The 13,856-nt window shown below is 40.7% G+C and overlaps 1 protein-coding gene across 1 annotated transcript in view; it reads right to left on the reverse strand.

The window, feature by feature from the left end:
• Positions 1-9,995, reverse strand: part of LOC133221422 (protein prune homolog 2-like) — a 41,396-nt gene extending 31,401 nt beyond the window's left edge. The window contains exon 1 of the mRNA XM_061370290.1: positions 9,842-9,995. Coding sequence (XP_061226274.1) covers positions 9,842-9,877 — 36 coding nt within the window. The 5' untranslated portion in view covers positions 9,878-9,995. The remainder of the gene's footprint in view (positions 1-9,841) is intronic.
• Positions 9,996-13,856: the final 3,861 nt, after the last annotated feature.

Raw genomic sequence — 13,856 nt, forward strand, 5'->3', positions numbered from 1 at the left:
AACAGGATATGAGTCCATGTCTCTGGAGATGAATGACTAGAACTTCAGTCTGCACCACTTTCTCATCCCTGGAATGAAACCCTTAATGCACAGTTATGCCACCCTTCCAAACATTAAATGAAGTCATTGCTTTTGCTTATTTCTCTTAAGACTGCCAATGCTGAAGTTCTAGTGTGCATCAAATTCTCAAGGGAGTAAACAAATTCCACATAATTGCATGGAACTGTTTTTATATGAGTTCATGTAGCTAGTCTCTCAGAATATGCAGAAAGCAAAGAATTGTACAAACCCCTCCCACACCTCTTCCTCTCATATACAAAACAACTTTATGTAAAAAATAGACAAGATGCGCCATTTTAAAGCTAGCTGCAGCAACTGCATAGTTGATCTATCATTAGCCTCTACAGTTCCATCATATCACAATGAGATAAATGCACACATTTCCCTCAGGGGTGGTGGAGAGGAAGTATATAGTCTCATAGATTCAAATCTCTGAAACATACAATACACAGGTAGCTCACATAAAGCCACTTGCTCTCCTAAATAATGTGAATGCTCAGGATACAATCTCTCTATGTATGTGGACTGCATACAAGAATTGACAAAAAATACTAGTATACTTTTCCAGCAAGTTAACCTGTCACTGTACTCCATCTGCAATCCAGCCAGCCCTGCAAATAACTTTGAGTGTTAAAACCTTTGTTAAGTAAAAGAAAAGCTGCTGAATCAGTCAACTGATCACTCTCCAGTTGTCTATATTTAGAACAGACTGTTCCTCCAAGTATTTAAAAGTTTACCATTTACTGCTGCTTCACAAAGAGTCAAATATATTTTAAGTGGAGCAATTCTGATCGGCCTTCTTAGTCATCAGCGCGCTTCCCAAATCTTCGTTCATGAAGTCAAGCCACGATGATGGAGCAATTCTGCTTCTCGTTTAGAAAAGCAAACTGAAAAGTAAAGTTCCTTTCTTTCCTCCTATCCCACTGGCTGCAGAACAGCATACAAAATTCACCAAGCAGACATGCCTTTCTCTTGTCAGCACACTAGTTAGACTCTATGACTCCACTTATTTCCAAGAGTTATAAAAACATGGTAGCATCTGAAGAAACAATTCAGACAGTCCTTCCTCCCTCCCAACTCATCTTTGCTCAGGACTCTTTAATCACTGTTGTATAAGAGCAAGAAAGTATAATAATTCTTATGCTCTGTATCACAATGTAGCACAGTAAGATTAACCATTAGGGAAAAGGTCACTTAACCAAAGGCTGGTTCCGCAGCTAACTTGGTTAGTTAGTGTCAGGCATTGCATACAGAGCCAGTTCCACACAGAAAACTAGATGAGAATCAAACCCTTGTGAATTTTAAAAAACCCCATAAACTCAATTACTGCTATCAAAATACAGCAAAATCAAGATTTCACAAATTGTAAAAACACATGAATCATGTCAGGTATACTGCAAAATCTCACTGTGCTCTAGACAGAGGCTGACGTAAGGAGACTTAAGACTAATAAATTGAGGCTAGAGGGTAATGTACAAAAGAAGGTTATGTCTGTGCAAGACAGAACTGGGCCAATGCCCAGGTCTATTAGATCTATTACACATTATTCAATTATTGTCAAATGATACAGTACAAGGAAAGAGAACGATCTGACATCATCCAGACGTCATTGTTTTCTGAAATGTTCCTAACCTTTTCATTGTCCATCCACTGTCCTTTCTGTGCTGCAGTATATTTGCATCTCATTAGAACAAGTGATATAATTAATTGCTAAGGACCTTTCTAACTGTTGCTGGCACCTGGAGCTCTTCTTTGGAGAAAAGGAATTTAACAGGAATGTCATTTAAGTAATTTAAACTCTAAGCCTGACCTCCTTCAGGACAGGCTGGTGAGAGGAACTGCAGTGCTCCTCCAGTCCTGCCCTTTTCACAGTAAAATCCCACATCTTTCCCCTTTCTCTGGCATAATCTTACCAGGCACTCCAGCTCACCATGGCTAAAGCTAAGCTTTTACTCCCTGTCTTTTTACTGCACCTCTCTCTCACAGGGACATATATAACAGAGACAGAGGCCTTAACAAAACTATCCCATCCATCACTCCAGCCCGTAACCTTGGCATCGTGTTCAGTTTAGACACACACATAGTGCCTATTGCAAAGTCCCACAGTTGTTTTATGTCCTCATCAACCTCTCCTACCTCCCTTGGAGCTAACACTCTGGCTATCATTACATGATGGTTTAATCACGTAAATGTTAGTTGGCTTCAACAGAGGTAACCTGGCAGCTTCCAGAACTATGCTGTGGGAAACTTTCCCCTTGTCTATTGCTCTGACCCTGCCATATTGGCTCTGCCCATATAGGCTTCTCTCTCCTGGCAATCCTTGCTCCAACACATCAGCAGAATCCTTAAACTACACTCTGAAATCTTTCAAAACCTTCCTCTGCTTCACCTATCATCTCCTGTTCAATAACTTCTATCTCCAGCCAGCCAATAGTAAGGAATGGAAAGAGTAATCAGGTCTTCTCATTACCTCCTACATTGTCCCTATTCTTAAAAAGATGTTTCCAAGCCTCCCCATCCTCCTTTTTCAAAGCTGCCCTTTGCCAGAATGCTAACAGATAGGTTAGGAAACATATACATTACCACACCTACTTATTACCACCCTACTACTACTTTGGAATCGTCTGCTTCCTCCTATATATGTCTTTGAACTTACTTTACAGACTCTCTAAGACAGTGATTAAATAGATTTTTATTTTATGAAGTATTCGCATAGCACCTAGCACAACAGGATCCTGGTCAATACTACAGTACCACATTAAAATAATGGTATGGTAGTGTGATACTCTAGTAAATACCCTAATATATTACACTGAAATGCCTTTAGAATTTATTTCTGTGTAGAACAATGAAAAAGTATCGCAGCTACACATGCAATGATGCAACATCCAAAATGTCATTGAGGCTACAACATGGCTTAATTTTGATTAATCTGATGTACTTCACCTCCACTGATGGAAAATTCACCAATGCTTTATTATTCCATTTCCACCTTTTTTTTTTGTGTGTGTGTGTGTGTGTGTGTGTGAAAAAAGAGAAAATATTACTGCACTGAAGGCTGATGAAAAGCAAAGCCTGTATGCCATATTTTAAAAAATCTTATTTCTGTCCTCCAAACCTAAGAAAATCCATGGGAAAAAGGCATTTTAAATCTCAGCTTCTGCTACGTGTTTGTAGTCTGTATGGTTTTAGTGAAACTGTAAAAGTCTATTAAATCACACAGTATATTTTCCTTACAGCTGTAGGTTGTTTTTTAGTGTAGTCTTACACATGTTCATCCCATTCAGGTTTCATTTTGTTTGCCTTTATGAAAGGGCTTCCTGTCTTTCCTCTCCTAGCTATAAAACCTAATTTTCAGGAAATATCCTCTTGTTATTAAGCCTGTGCTGACCATTTTGCACTGTCTTTTTTATACCTATGTACGTGAATGAACAATTCCTTCTTTGCATTGGTTTTAGTACCCCAAAGATCCAGACTGTTCACCTGTCTCAGATCAGCAGTAACTGAATCAAGTTTTACATTTAGCAAATTTTATTTCATTGGAATTGAATTCTTTAAATCACTTTGTTATGATCCTCTGAATTCTTCTTCTCTTTAAGAAATATTTTTGCCTATATGGTACACAAAACAGGAGGAAGCATTCCACCTGAAACTGCATAATGACGATGAAAAACAGACAAAGTCTACAAGACACCAGGACATAACCCTCACTGATAAAGATGTGTATAAACATACAAGGGTCTATTAATCCTTATATCCCTTACGGGATATGAAGGCTGCATCCCAAAATTACTTAGATGACCGTATAAGCATGTCTTATTCGCATTACAGTGACACTCCCATCTCCATCTTTCTGCTTTCATACGCTCATATTTTTCTCCTCATACTGAATCTATATTTGGAAATACTCTTCCGAAGAATCTGCAAAAATATTTTTCTAATAATTTCTCTCATCTCTGTAAGCCCTTTAATATTACTGAATCTGCTCAGCATGGCTCACAACTAGTCTTTGTTTAAATATTTATCTCAGAATTATGTTATTGCAATGTTTATTATTTTTTCCACATTACTCATGAACCCTGACTCTGAAGTTCCTGCTGCAGAGTACATGGTTTCTTCTGACTGATTTAAGGAAAAAAAGGTTAATCAGCTGTAATGCTGTGATTATGCAACATTTTTATGTGTATGTACAACCTATCCATGCGAGTTTTCCAACAGAAGTCAATATCATTATTCATACTCTTAAATCTGTACAAACTCAAAGTGCCCTGCTAAATGGAGTCAAGTCCCCTGTGTGCTGCTGGATTAATGCAGAGACAACCTGATTCTTTGTCTTACTGCTTGAAAGCTTTTTTACCTCTCTGCTTAGATAAGCGCAGCAATTTCTTGGAAAAAAACTTCTGCTTCACATCTGTAATGTCTTTCACTTCCCATAAAACCACCCCTTTATTCCGGCTAAATCAAATATTATTTTCAAAGTAACCATTGTCTGTCACTGATAACAAAACTCCAGCTAGACAAATAAAAAGGCAATATGAATAAACATGTAAGTGACTCAGCTTGTTTTATAAACTGTGATCACATAAATCTGCTCAAGTCATGCCATCATCAGTAACTGTTCTTTGAGCTTCTTTGCCTCAAAAATAAACACAACATTCATTTTTCATCTATCAAAGCAATGTCTTGGAAGCCTTTTTTTCCTATTCTCAAGGGCTTCTCCCCGGCCACGGGCCTGGCCCTCACTTTGGAAAATGTCCAGTCACACAGTCCAATTTTTTTTCTGGACATGTCTGTCTGGGGCCATAACTCCCCATTTGTGTGTAATTCTGTCAGGGGCAACATTGGTCCAGCATTAGAGAGTCTTTTCTTACAGCAACAAGGGATTAAATGAACTTGAAGTTTTAGGAGATTTGGGGATTTTTCCAAATGCTGTCAACTGCTGAAGATGACACAGCATTTAGAAAGATTACTTTCCCAGCTAATCTGCTGTTCTCTGCAGAGGGAGGACCATGTTGCTAGTTTGAAGCAGTTTGCTGCAGTGTATTGATATCTCAGTATCATCAGCACATTAAGACTTTTCCAGGGCTCATTCTGCCCTCTTTGACTTCCCTGAAGACAGCATATGAAGCATTAGGCTCTCCATTAAGCACAGACCTAAGGCCAGGGAAAAAGTACTGGCTGGCAGCCACTGTCTCAGCATGTCTCGGGAGGAATTCTGTCAGTTTTGGTTTTTTTTAATTCTTACAGCTTTTTTCTTGACAGACTCCCTTGACTTAACTTCTCACAGCCATTCAGCTTCACTGCAAACAGGCTAAAGCAAATGAAATTACTTGAAAAACACCAAACTTAACTACCTCTTGCAGCACACAGTATCTCACATCAGAGAATCACTAAATACGTCATTTCTGAATTTTTACTTCTGTTTAATTGCCTTTAACATTCTGATAATCGTCCTGAAGTTATACCACTGAAGCCTTAAACTTTTATTTTTCTAATTAAATTATGCAAAATCATGTACTGACTGATCATTCTTCTCCCACTTGAGAAATTAGCTGTGCCTGAAAGAGTCTAACCTAGAGAAAGACAGAATGAATTACCACCAAACATGTCAGTAAAAGTATATTGGGAATGAAACAGCAAGGTTTTGTGAAGTGTGTGATTTTCGTACAGTGTCTTTTAAAGTTCTTTAATTCAACAAGCATGCAGAGAAGGATAAGCTAGTCAATGCATTGTACTTGGGTTTCCAGAAATATTATTGAAAAGTTTTCAAAGTCTAGTCAAGAAACTAAATCATAAAAGAAAAGGGGGCTCTAATCCTCTCACAGCATAATAAAAAACTAAAAGCTAGAAAACAAATGGTTAGTTTTCACAATGAAGAAAAAGTATCTGTGAAGGATTCTCCACAAGGATATGTGCTAGGATATGTACTGTTCTCCATATCCATAAATAATAAATGGTATTACTTCCAGTAGGACAGGCAGGCAAACAACGAAGTGGCAAAAACTGCAGAGAATGACAGATAATTCAGGAGAGTCAAATTAAAACTGGCTGCAAGGGCTGTAGAAAGGACTCATGACTCTGCAGGACTAGGTAATAAAATAGTAAATGAAATGAGAACTGAGAGTGCAGACTAGGGAAAATGTGAGGAAACAACCCCACATCCATTTTTTTAACTATGTTTAGGTATGATTCACAGCCAAACAGGATTTAACGTTAGTATTACCAAGCAGAAAACCCCATTATGTATTCATTTTAAATGATACACTGAAAGCACCAGAAAAATGCTTTCTGACAGTAAAACAGAATAAGTAAGAATAGAATAAGTAAGTAGGATATCAAGCACTCTTAAGAAAGTGAAAAAAAAATACGTTGCTATACTACCATCAAAGTCTTTTACATACTAATGCCTTAAATACAGCAGGCAGTCCACAACTTTTAAAGGGTTAATGAAATTATAAAACATTCAGAGAGATGCCACAACGATAAACAGAGTGAGCAAACAGTTTTCACGTAAGAAGTGGTGATAGAGAAACTCAGCTTGAAAATCTCTGGGAGAAGAGGGATATGGTAATGCTTAACTAAACACCTTGGGAAAATGAACAACAAATACTCATTTGAGGCATAAGAACCATGGAACACCCATTAAAATTGTCAGGCAGATGGCTTAAAGTAAACAGAAAGGGATATTGCAGCACTCACACAAATTGCATGATACAATTGTAAAACTCTGGCTTGAGCTGTGGCTATCACAGTAGTTCAGATACACATTTTGATCTAAGCTTTCAACACCTTATCAGCAGACCTGTATATTCTACTGCTTACTACTCCCTTAGCCAAGGCAGAACACTGGTTTAGAAGGACCTTTGGTCACACCTAGCCTCAACTATTCTCACATTATTACTAGACTTCGGAAAAGCTGGGGAAAAGCCTACAGGACTGAACTGTAAATGCCCTAAAATGTCAGTATCGCATCTCTTACATTCTGCCATGTTTTGCCTTCTAACATTTTTTCCCCTTGGTTTTGCACCGATTATACATAAGAATTTTAAAAATCAGCACTGAAAAAATATCACTGAGAATGTTCCATGTCTACATGGCAAGTTACAAAAGCAAAATCCTATCTTCTTAAAGAAAGAATAGCCTGATGGAGACTTTATTATCAATAGATAATACGCCAAGAATTTTTCTCTCTAACAGTCAATGAAAATACACAACACAAAAGTCTTAGAAAACAAAAATGCACAAGTCCTTTGTGTGGTATACTCCAAGTATGTAGAAAAAAAACCCTTGATTAATGTTGTGGCTGGAGCCAGACCCAAACGAATGATGAAGCACTTGCAGTAATAGGTTCCCATACTCAGTCTGGAGCAACTGCTCTTTTGGAGCTATTGTTCATGAGTAAAGAAAATTTTCCTTTACTCAGAATGAGTAGCAATCATGTAGTCAGTGAATGTAATCTGTTTAACCTAAAAAGATTAGGTTTCACACCTATGGTGTGAAATACTATCACTGTAAGACTGGCATCATCAGGCCCCCAAGATACAACTGGAACGCTTTAGTGTCTTCCAGAGATACAGCTGCAGCAGCACAGCAATACACAGCAACCCATTAATACTAAGCCATTCACCCATTTACTCGGGCTGCTTCACCTTACGTCAGTGCAAACCAAACATAGCCCCTTGTTTGTCTTCAGCTCAGTCGATCTTTCTTCAGAAGAGAAAGATTCCCCATAAAAGTCTGAACCAAGCAAGAAGGAAAACGTATCAGCCTTCTGCATTGCCGAATGCAAACCTTCGATTACTCTGGATTACCTTTTCCAGGCTGCTGTGGTACAAAGTAAATTGACAAATTTAAGTCAACCTGTAAGATTCATAAATCTGTCCTAAACCGAACAGATGCTCAGATGCTTCTTCCCCAGCCATGCTCAGCTGACATGACCACACAACTAAACTCCCCCACTGTAATACTCCTGTAGAAGAAACCTTCTCCAAATAGTTGACTTTTTTTCTTCCACAGTTTAGAAGGTACAAAGCCCACATTTCTTATGAAAAAAATACACTGCAGGAATAAAAACGGATACTGTTAATTTGTTGTGCTCCCTGTTTCATCTAAATTAAAGAAATAATATTATGCTATCCATGGGCCTCTTCAGAGTATAGTTTTCCAGTCAAATCTGTTCTGATTATCAACAGCTATTCAGAAATATTAATGCACTATTTCCTTTTAGTAGTAAAATCCAGTTGTTCTTACTGCTTGCCATTTACTAATGATGCAGAAGGGACCACCATCGTAGCATAACTAATGTCTATTAAGTAAGACAAGCTCTGATGTACTTGAGTAGGAAGTCTGTCAAAACTAAATCTCCCATTCAAATATTGCGATATATGAAATGCTGATGTGAAAATGTATTAAGTATTTGTAACTGTGCTATGCAGTATCTTTTAATGGGGTTACCAAAGTTTAGACTATTTCCATGAACACATAAGAGGAACATCTTACAAATGCCTAAAAAATACAGAGTAAAACAATTTAGTTGTCATGTAGCCAAGATGACACACCTCATGTTTACACCTAATATTTACCAAAACAGTTAAATATTAAGGGAGCCACCAAGGAATTAATTTTCTCCTTTATTCTGCCAGTCCTCTAAAAAAACACCTTAATTCTACGATTTCCAACATATGTATGACATAAAAAAGGGATGGTGTAACAAACCATCCTTTACAAATCATTACACATAGAGAATGATGGTCATTGGAGAAAGACCATCTTGGTTTTATAAATGCTCATCCTCTACAAAGATTCCATAACAGGTCTATGGTACAGTAAAGGCCCTACGCTTCTAATCATCAACAATGAAGTCTACATTTAGTTAACTATAACAACACCCCAAAGGGTGGAGATGGGACCCTGCAAGCACACAGTTCCCAAGCGACCAAGAATACAGGGCAAAACTCGCAGTCACAGACTGTGGATATTTTTTTACTAGCCCTTCATTAGTCCTTTAATTGAACACAGTTCTCAGAGCTGGGATAGCTAGCAGGACTGCAGGTAACAACTTTAAATCCGAGTTTTGCGAAGAAAATCAAGCCTCACAACTGGAAACAAGACAGCCTAAGACCACCCCAGTCTTAAAAACATCCTACCTTCACATTGTACATAAAGGGGGGAAGAAAGCACACACTGTTTGGGGCCATCTTATCAGTCACTGTAAACAAATGTACTGCAGTTTCAGGCACAACAGAGCTTGAACTAACAAGAGTCATTTGAGAACAGGACCTTTACATCTCTGTGATTCCTAACACAGTATTACCTAGGGCAGAAGCAACACAATTATGGGGCTGGTCCTTGATCAACTTTGCCTATTCCTCAGTTATTTTGAGTTTTGCTTACCAAAACTTACCCCTATTCCTCGTGACATTTAGACCACAGAAATTAGTTTCTCGGTGACTCTGACGTATGGTTTTCCACACTCAGCTACGCAACTTGAAGCATCTCAGTCTCTACACATGTGCCAATAATCCCCAAATGGCACGCTGCCGTTCGCGTGTGCCCGTGTCCTCCCCTCCCCGCCTGTCAAATACGGGTTTGTACATTTGTGAAGCGGGGCGTTATTCAGCAATCACTACAGGGCAGCAAGGCAAGAGAAAAAAGCGCACCCTCAAAGCACACCCCGGCCGACGCAGAGGTCGCAAGCCCCATCCCCTCCCCACCGCCCGCTCCACAGAGTTCCACCCGCAAGTCGGGCGAAGTTTGTCGCCCGCTGCCCGCCGTGACTCACCAGCTTGGCCTGGGCGCGCTGCAGGAACTCCTCCATGGTGGCGGAGACGGCGCCGCGCGCTTCGCTGTCCCCACAACGCCCGCCGCGCTGCCCCGCGCAGCCCGCAGCGGAGAGCGGACCCGCCGCCCGCCCCGCCTGGTCAGGTCCCGCCCCGCCCTGCTGGCCGCGGGCGGTGACGTCAGGCCGCGCCGCAAGGGCCGGCGCGGAGGGGTGCGGAGTGGGGAGTGCGAAGGGCCCTCCGGGGCGGCGGTGTTTGCAGAGCGTGAGGCCGGAGTGCGGGGGGCCCATACCCGTCTAAGGGTCTCAAAGCACCAGGCGCGGACGGGTGGCCGGCCTGCTGCGGGCGTTCGGACGGGGCTGTCTCAGTTGGCTTGCAAAGAGAGCTCGGGGGGCATCGGGGTCAGTGGCAGAAACGGTCTCAGCTCCGGGAACCCAGTCCTGGCCCCCACTTCGGACCCGGGAGCGTTTAAAACTACAGCCACATTTCGCACACATTCAACTGAACAGCTCTCAAAGGAGCCTACTAAGGCAGCATGCCCTTCACAGAGACGTGAAGGGAAATGCCGGAGAGCTGAAGGCCCTGTCCAGGACTGCAGAATTCAGGGGAAGATCATGCAGTGAGGGGTAGCATAGATCGGGAGATAAACTGCAAGGTTCATGGCTTCTCCGATGCTCTCGCACCACAACCATTCACCAGTGTGTTTCGTTTGCCCGCTATAAATAAGTAACCTGAATAGCACAGAGTTACTATTCCAATCAAGTTGTGCCTCACTGAGGAGTTGGTGATAACTAATTATTAATAAATTCAGTGCTATGAGATCTGGGATTTCTTTCTCTAGTGTCTTATTTTACAGCTCATTGAATTACTGAAAAAGCAAAGCTCTTGCTTCCTTATTAAACTTTTTCTTGTGTGTTGAATTCACTCTCATTTGATTTAATTCTTTCATGATACCTTGCAGATCCTGTTACTCAGTTCCCTGTCATGATGAATCTGTGCTGCCTAGTCATATGTTCCTGTTCCAAAGTGTTCTGGAGAATAGAAAAAAAAAAAAAATTAAAAAAAAAATCCTAATCTATCCCATAACAATTGAAAACTGAAAGGTACATCTTCATTAAAATATTTGAGTGGACTGAAGCACTGTGCAAAGAGCATGAAGCAAAGTATTGTAAATGACAGTGTTGTGCAGGAAAAACTGAACTCTGCTATGTTTACTGTAACATTTCTTCTTCTGAAAAACATCAGTGTGTTTTAGAACTTTGTCTGAATTTGATTTTTCCTGTTATTCTGTTGAAAGGTAGGTCTCTCGAAAGGTTGCATGTTTTGCACAGCATATACTTGTAACCTAAAATTGAAACTGAAGTATTGCAATACAGGAATTGCTGTGTAATCTGAGGTGCAGAGTTGAGGTCTACTGAAAATGTTTTGCCAAGTAAGAAATCAATATGCTCTTGCAAAAAATGGTGTAAGTATATACTTCCTCTCATCAAAATCTGCAAAATTGGTAACAAAACAAAGAGAATTCAGCTTGCTACAGCAGCTAAGCAGAAGTTTAGGAAATTTATGCTTTAAAGGGATCATTTTTGCTGCATGTATATTAAAAGGAAAAAAAAGAAAAGTCAGAAAGCAGACTGAACAGCAAATATTTGGAGAATAAAAAGCTGAATTTACTCACCAGGCAGTAAAATTGTGTTCTTATGCCTCATACCAATAAGAACACTTACTCCCATATACTGTAAATAAAATGTTTTGAGTAGTTTCGTCTTTGACATCCAATAGGTCTCTGTATGTGGTTATGGGCAGTCAGTAAATACATCCGTATGCTATAATACCTGAGTGGCCTTCCACTGCTCTTAGAAGAACCCCTTTGTGATCAACATGCTGGCAATCTACAGGTGGCCCCAGTACAGCTGTATTGAAAACAAAACACGACGTGCCACAGCTCCCTGAAAATACTCATGAAAGACATCTTTTGAAACTGTTTTTTGAACCACTTGTTTGCCTCCTTAATTACTGTATGAGTTAGATATTGTATAATTAAATGTTCACATACTATTACGCAAAATCATGAACAGAGAACTGGTCTTTGTATCTGTTTAATCTTTTATAGAATTCCTTGCCCTGATTCTCCTCTTTGCTATGCAGCCACTAAATTACTTCCCTTTTGCTGAAGCTTAAATCAGAGATGAATCAGGACCCAGATTACTTTTTATTCATTTTCCTGAAGTAACTAAACAAAAACAATTCACAGTCATTCAAGAAGATTTTCCTAAAGGGTGTTTCTCCTTTGTTGTAACAGAATTCCTTATGAAAACAGTGGGTATTTTCTATGTATACCAAAGTGAGAATTTACTCCATATCTCATTTGTGGAATTGAATTATTAAAAAAATAAACTTGTTGAGGAGTGCTGAATTTTCACTTGTTCATAAGCACTTTTGCAACACCTCTTATCACACTGAAGAGGTTGAGCCTGTGAGCTATGAGTTCTGCTTTGCACATTTTTGTGGGTTTTAAAACTTAAATACAAATAATGTACTTCTGAGAAAAAGTGTTGTTTGGAAGTGCATGTGTCTCTATGTGGCAAAGGACAAGTTATTTCTTTAATTTCAGCCACTATTAAAGCATTCAGGAATATATAATGATTTTTTTTTGCGTCATTTTTCTTTGTCCTACAAAGAAAAACCTACAGCTCTAGTGATTATGAAGAAAGAGAATGCCTTACACTGCAGGATCTTCTAAAACTCTCATCTTCACTTTGGCCAACCAAGGAACAGTAATTTGCATTATATACAAAGTATCCTAGTAAAACCTTGTAGAATCATGGAATCAACTAGGTTGTAAAAGATCTTTAAGATCATCAAGTACAGTCACTACCCCTAGGACTGCCAAATCCACCACTAAACCATGTCACTGAGGGCCTCATCTACATGGTTTTTGAGCACTTCCAGGAACGATGATTCCATCACTGCTCTGGGCAGCCTGTGCCAATACCTGACCACCCTCACTGTGAAGAATTTTTTCCTAATACCCAATCTAAACCTCCCCTGGCACAGCCTGAGGCTGTTACCTCTTGTTCTATCACTTGTTAATTGGAAGAAGAGACCAACCCCCACCCACTACAACCTCCTTTCTCACTGTGAGGCCAGTACCCCAAAGGCCTTCCTTCTGGAATATGTTGGGTAGAGGGGCAGGGGGCAGGGCTGCCCATGAGGGACCCTGTCATCCCCACTGAGCAAGGCACCTTGCCTGGGCTTCTTTGGGCCCTACTAGGTGCTTGCTGATGCTCCACACAGGTGACCCTTGTGCCCCCCATCCAAAGGGAGGGAGATTTCTAGACTCCCAGGGTGGTCCCCCAGGGTTCCTTCTCGTCATCTGTAGCACTGCACACAGCCACTTGTAAGGGTTCCCCTGGGTCCTGGCGTCTCAGTTCTTGTTTGCTGCCCGTGCATGTTCAAGGCACCAGTCGTGACCTGGCACACTCTGGCTCTCTTGCTCAGTGCAAGCTCATAGTGGGAGTGAGTTCTGCTCTTCACTTGGCTCCATTTCTCATGGGGGTTCTTGCTTGGAAGGGCTCCAGCCTTGCTGCCCTGTCAGCAGCTACCACTTTCCAGCTCTCCCTGTGCACAACACAAGTACAGGGCAGCTGTGAGAGGATTTTTAATGATCACTGGCCAAGAAGTGCAGTAGCTGAGCAAGTTTTGGAACACAAAAGTATGTTTGTCATTGCTACATGTCATGCTTTGAAAAATAGTCACAGTACCACGCCGCCTTCTTGCACATCTGTGTGTGGTTGGCACCAATGCTCGTTCTTCACATTCTCACTCTGCAGGAGGCAGGGACTGCTTGGCCTATGTCGTGCTGTAAACTCAGTCAGCCACACAGCCACTCTCTCACTCCCCCCAGGTAACTGCCCCCAGTTCTACATGCTGGGCATGACGTGCTGTGGTATGGAATACCTCTTTGGTCAGTTTGGGTCAGGTGTCCTGTCTCTGCTTCCTTCTGGTTTCCCCTCCTCC

This window comes from Neopsephotus bourkii, unplaced genomic scaffold, assembly GCF_033783945.1.
Source record: "Neopsephotus bourkii isolate Nb327-2 ecotype Australia unplaced genomic scaffold, CSIRO-AGI_Nbou_v1 NB_1535, whole genome shotgun sequence".
NCBI classification, from domain to species: Eukaryota; Metazoa; Chordata; class Aves; order Psittaciformes; family Psittacidae; genus Neopsephotus; species Neopsephotus bourkii.